This window comes from Echinops telfairi, unplaced genomic scaffold (genome assembly GCF_000313985.2).
Source record: "Echinops telfairi isolate 266 unplaced genomic scaffold, ASM31398v2 ScPeMD7_40;HRSCAF=151, whole genome shotgun sequence".
NCBI lineage: Eukaryota > Metazoa > Chordata > Mammalia > Afrosoricida > Tenrecidae > Echinops > Echinops telfairi.
In genome coordinates, this window is record NW_022103938.1 from 257,049 (window position 1) to 263,037 (window position 5,989).

The 5,989-nt window shown below is 38.8% G+C and overlaps 1 protein-coding gene across 1 annotated transcript in view; it reads left to right on the forward strand.

The window, feature by feature from the left end:
• LOC101650111 (C-type lectin domain family 4 member A-like) overlaps positions 1 to 1,037 on the forward strand; it is a 7,342-nt gene extending 6,305 nt beyond the window's left edge. The window contains 1 exon segment of the mRNA XM_013008525.2: positions 850 to 1,037. Coding sequence (XP_012863979.1) covers positions 850 to 991 — 142 coding nt within the window. The 3' untranslated portion in view covers positions 992 to 1,037.
• Positions 1,038 to 5,989: the final 4,952 nt, after the last annotated feature.

A 5,989-nucleotide genomic window follows, 5' to 3' on the forward strand; every position in this document is an offset into this window, starting at 1 on the left:
CCTGAATCCTGCCCCACACCGGGCAACCCCAGCTCCTAGCCACTAAAATATAGCAGCAACAAAAAACAAGAAAAAGCTTAAAAAAACAAAACCTCATGCTTATTTGTCACTGAAGTCTGTGATTTTAACCATATTTATATCCCTATATAAAGCAAAAATATTAAGATTATAATTAATTAATAATTTCTATCATAGAGCAAGCGCAAAATTCTGATCATCGTAATATAACTATTTACTTTAGATAACTTTACCACCTTTGATCCTCATGCAAATGTGTCAAGTATATGTGGATACTACCTAATCCCCTTTAAAAGATAGGAAACCTGAGATTCAAGTAGATTAAATTATTTGGCCAAAATAATAGGGAGTAAGTAGCAGATCTAGAGATCTTAACCAGTTCCCCAGACTGCAAAAGCAAGTTATGAAGAACAAACGCTATGGAAACTTAGGACCTGGAGGAAGCCCTTTCATCACTTAAGGAAATGCTACAGGTTTGCTTGTCCCCTGAGAACAGATCAAGGATGAAGAAGTAAACGGGGGTCTCTGGGGTGACTGATGGGAAGGTGTTTAATGTATCCTGGATTTCTTTTTTAAAAACTCATTTTATTGGCTTGTTGTACAACTCTTAGCGGAATTCTGGGTGGTGTCAGTTTTCAAGGGAAAGTCCAGAGATGGAGGAGAAGTTGCTTACAATTGGGGGGCCTTGCAGAAGGGGGCAGAATGAGAACGGGGAAGAAATGATTGGACCTACTTGACCTAGATTCCACATGTTCAGCCTCAGCTCCCTCAGCCTCTGACCTTTTCAAACACAGTGTGAAGAAGTCGTACCATCCCTTCCCTCCCTTCCAGATTCTGGCGTCCTGGTGAACCCAGTCATCGTGATGAGCAGTGTGTTATGATAAATTCTGCTAGAGGAGGCTGGGGCTGGAATGATGTCCGTTGTGATGCTCATCAAAGATCAATTTGTGAGATGAAGAAGGTCTACTTTTGAATGGAACATTCTCCAGGGACTTGTGGTTAGACGGAGACCCACTGTGAAAGGCACAGGTCATTTGGGTTTTTGTTTGTTTGTTTGTTTCTATTTGTACATCTTTCGTAAGGGTTGCCCGTGAAACTTGTCAGTTGGCTGTCACCTAGTGAGCTTATTATGGGATCAGTTCACACATCTGTTCATTCCTGAAATGTAAAATTTTAAGCATTTTCTGTATTTTCGGAACTCTCCATGGGTACATGGAGGAAGTGTGAGATTTCGTTCCTAATTTCTGTGTGATTCTCAGACTAGTTAATGATATAATTAGGGATGATATCAGTTGATATGATTCCTTTTCCTGCCTAGATTTCTTTTTGTGAAATGCTTTAAAGCAAAAAAGATCCCAATAATTGCTTTCTGTTTCTCCCAGGCAGATTATTACTTCTCACAAAAAGCACATGATGAAATAGTAGGCATGCAGTGCCCATCGAGTTAAGGTACATTTCAGCTTTGCTCCAGTAGACACTTTGGGCTCGTTGACATTCTCTATTCAGTACTGGCATTTAGCATCGGGTGCAGACCAAGAAATTGGAGATTGACCATAAGAAATTTATAATTAGAGAATGAATCGAGATCACTACTAATGACGATACATAGAATTTTATTCATCAGGTACTCTGATAATTATTTTCTTTGGTTCAATTTTGTAGTTTGGTGCATGGATTCCTTCTGACAATGGGCCTTGATGTGCTTTTGTAAACCAAAGAACTTTTACTGAAGTTCATGCCCATCATTTTGTTCTCCCACAATATAAAATATGCTGACAAGAAAGCCTGTGATTCGGGGTGTCGAACGGATCACTGAAGACAAATGGGTGCATAAGCAAATGTGGTGAAGACAGCTGATGGTGCCCGGCTATCAAAAACTATAGCGTCTGGGGTCTTAAAGGCTTGAAGGTAATCAAGTGGCCATCAAGCTCAGAAGCAACAAAGCCCACATGGAAGAAGCACACCAGCCTATGCAACCACGAGGTGTCGAAGGGATCAGGTGTAAGGCATCATCAGAACAAAAAATCTTACCATAGTGAATGATGGGGGGAGTGCAGGTGGAGATCCAAAGCCCATTAGTAGGCCACTGGAGATCCCCTTGCAGAGGGGTCTCGGGGAGGAGATGAGCCAGCCAGGGTGTGATGTAACAATGATGAGAAATACAATCTTCCTCTAGTTCCTAAAGGTTTCCTCCCCGCTCCCACTACCATGACTCGAATTCTATCTTGCAAGACTGGCTGGACCAGAGGAGGTACACTGGTACAGATAGGAACTGAAAATACAGGGAATCCAGGACGGATGAGCCCTATAGGACCAGTGGTGTGAGTGGCAAAACAGGGAGGGTAAAGGGAGAATGGGTAGGAAAGAGGGAACCGATTACATGGAACTGTGTGTGACCTCCTCCCTGGGGGACAGACAACCAAAAAGTGGATGAAGGGAGACGTCGGACTGGGCAAGATATGACAAAATACCCATTTATAAACTATCAAGGGCTCATGCGGGAGGGGGGAGCGGGGAGGGAAGGGAAAAATGAGGACCTAATGTCGGGGGTTTAAATGGAGAGAAAATGTTTTGAGAAACGATGTACAAATGCGCTTTACACAATTGATGTGTGTATGGATTGGGATAACAGTTGTATGAGCCCCTAATAAAATGTTAAAAAAAAAAAAAAAAAAGAAAGCCTGTGATTCATTGTCTTGTCATAGGACTTTTAATGGGTCCCATCCATGGCTATCCTTGCATAACCGTATGCAGCTCCTGATGTGACCCCTGAGTTTATGCCTGATCTTGATGCAGCTGAGCCATTCCATTTTCCACCCACTTTTTTCTAAGTGTATTTTAAGATGAGTTGTTTTTAAAGAGTTATAATCTTATCCATTATAAGTAGAATTTACCAGTTTAACTCTCAGAGAGCAACTTATCCAACAATCGGAGGAGTTTTACTTTATGTTTAATGAAAATTTCTCACTGTTATTTCAATAATATGGGCATAGATAGGAAAGACAGGCAAAAAGAACCACTTTCCTAAAGGCCATTGATTGATAGAAGAGACTCTGTGCTGGGACTGGGGTGAAGCAGACTGGTGAATCAGTGCGGGGGCTCTTCCCTTCCATCTACTGTGCATTTTATGACTGTGGTTCAGAGCCCCGTTCCTTCCATTTCCTCCCAGCACCAGGAAGTCAAAGTTGTGTGTAATAGAATTCATGTAGGCTTGTATTTAAAATCTGAAACGAATGTGAAGAACCATCACACAGAGCACTAGTCAGTTGAAAGCATTGTGAGAAATAATACAGTACTTCTAAAGTCATTAGGTTTGGGAGTACAGTATGTATGTATTATTCCCTAAGGGAGAACTCAGCTACTAACCCCAAAGTGGGTCGTTTGAGCTCACCAGCTGCTCTGTAGGAGACAGATGTGAAGTCTGCCTCTGTGAAAGATTTGTAGCTCTGCAAACCCTCTAGAGCAGTTCTACCAGGTCGCTAGGAGTTGGAATGCACTCAATGGCAACAACAGTATCCCCCACCCACCCCCAGCCGAGGGCTGTAATAACTAAGTACCAATAGCTGGTGCTTTAAACCAGCACAGGTTGATTAGCTCGTGACTCTGAAGTCCAGAGTCTGAAACCCAGATGCCAGCTTGACCATGTTCTCTGATGCTTTGGGGAAGAATTGTTCCTTGCCTCTTCCTGCTTCTGGTGATTTCTGGAAATCCATGGTGTTCTTAGATTGTAGGCGCATCACTCTAATCTCAGCCTCTGTCTACACATAACCTTCCCTGTGAACTAGTCTTTTTTTTTTGAACCAGTCTTATATTGTCTTTTCTTCTTACAGGAATACCTATAATACTGGATTTAAGACTCATCCTAATCCAGTATGAATACATCTTAATTAATTAGATTGTAGGCGCATCACTCTAGTCTCAGCCTCTGTCTACACATAACCTTCTTCCCTGTGAACCTTCTTGTATTATCTTCTCTTCGTACTAGAACACCTATAAAACTGGATTTAACACTCACCTTAAACCAGCATGAATACATCTTAATTAATTATGCCTGAAAGGACTTTATTTCCAAATATGATCATTTTCACAGGTATGGGCAGTTAGGACTTCAGCATATCTTTTGTGGGGAGCACAAGTCAACTCACAACAGTGTGTGTTATTGATTAACAATATATAACTGGAGCATCTTTTGAACCAATATTTTGCAAACAAATAAAAAGCACATTCAATTTTTACTACTTTAAAAAACATTAACAATTTTTAAAGTGAGAGTAAATGAATTTCACCATCAGTAAGTAAAATGCCAGACTATGTCAGTATTTATTTTGTAACATAATTTAATCTGTATAATTAATGTTATGCACATATTACATGAAATCCTATGTATATAATTGTCAAAAAATAAATGCTGAGAATCAGGTGTGCGTATGTTATGTTATTTATTACTATTACAATGTGAAACCATTATTTTAGAAGAAAGTTCCGGGGTGGTGCAAATGGCTTGCACTCAACTATTAACCTTAAGTTTGACAGTTCAAGTCCACTCAGTGGTGCCAAGGAATAAAGGCCTGACAATCTGCCCTGTAAAGGATGCAGCCAAGAAGACCCAATGGAGCAGTTCTGTGCTGCAACGCATGGGGTCACAATGAGCTAAAACCAACTGGATAAGAATCTAGAAGGTGAATCTTAAAATCCTTCATTAAAGTATAAATAAATGTTCCATCTATAGTAAAATAAAATAAAAGATTATTTTTAGAATTATTTAAAGAAGTGTGCTCACATATTACTTTATTCAGCATGAAAATTGGACCCTATGAATGAAACTTTTCTTAGCATGTTTGTGTTTTTTTATATTAATCCTGATAGTTTCTACTCCTATTAGAAACAAACAAATACCCACTGGAATGGTTATTAATAAATAAATGGGAAGTACTAAGTCTTGGTGAGGATAAGAAAAATTAGAACCTTCACTCATTGCTGGTGAGTATGTAACTAAACACATTCTCTGTGGAAAAGTTTGATGGATCCTCAAAAAGTTACACAGAGAGTTACCATATGACTCAGGAATTCCATTCCGATGTGTATACCCCAAAGACCTGAAAGCAGGGCATTAAATAGATATTTATACATTGAATAATTATTCATGATAGCAACAAGTGAAAACACCCACCATCAATAGATAAAAGAATGTGGTATATCTATGCAATGGAATATCATTCAGTTATGAGAAGAACTGAAGTTGTGGTACATGTAGGAGCAATATGCATTAACCTTGTGAACACCAGGCTTATTATAAAGGTCAAAATGTTCAAATAATATACTATCCAATTTTCATGACTTATCTAGAATAGGAAAATGCATGGAGACCATTGTTTATTAGTGTTTGACAGAGGATGAGACCAGGAGAAAAATAGGTGAATTTCTGTGTAAAGTGATGAAAAAATTTGTAAATCAATAATAATTATGGCTGTACACATGCTAATTAATTTTACCAAATTGTACACCTAAAATGAGTATTTGTCAATTAAAATATTTTACCACAATAAAATGAAAAAAAACAACAACCCACAAATTGATAATGACAAAGCATACAAACAAATAAATCAACTAACACTCCACACTCTTTTGATCAATCATGTAGTAAATAGAGGAGGAGGAGGTAGACAACTTTGTGAGATGTCCAGAATTGAGGAAAATACTTTTGTTCATTGGGATTAGACTGGCCACCTTGCTGATTTCTCTGAAATTGAGACACTATTACTACCTGACAACCCTCCAGGATTCTTGTAATGTTGATTTTGTTTAGTGATTTTAATACAGAAGCATAAATCATCAGTGGTACAAAACACACACATCATACATGCACAAAAAATCCTCAAACATGCCCATTTGTTGGGGGTTGCTTCTACTCCTAGCAGGTGTATGTGAACTAGAATTGCTTTTATGGTTTTTAAGGCTATAAATATTATTG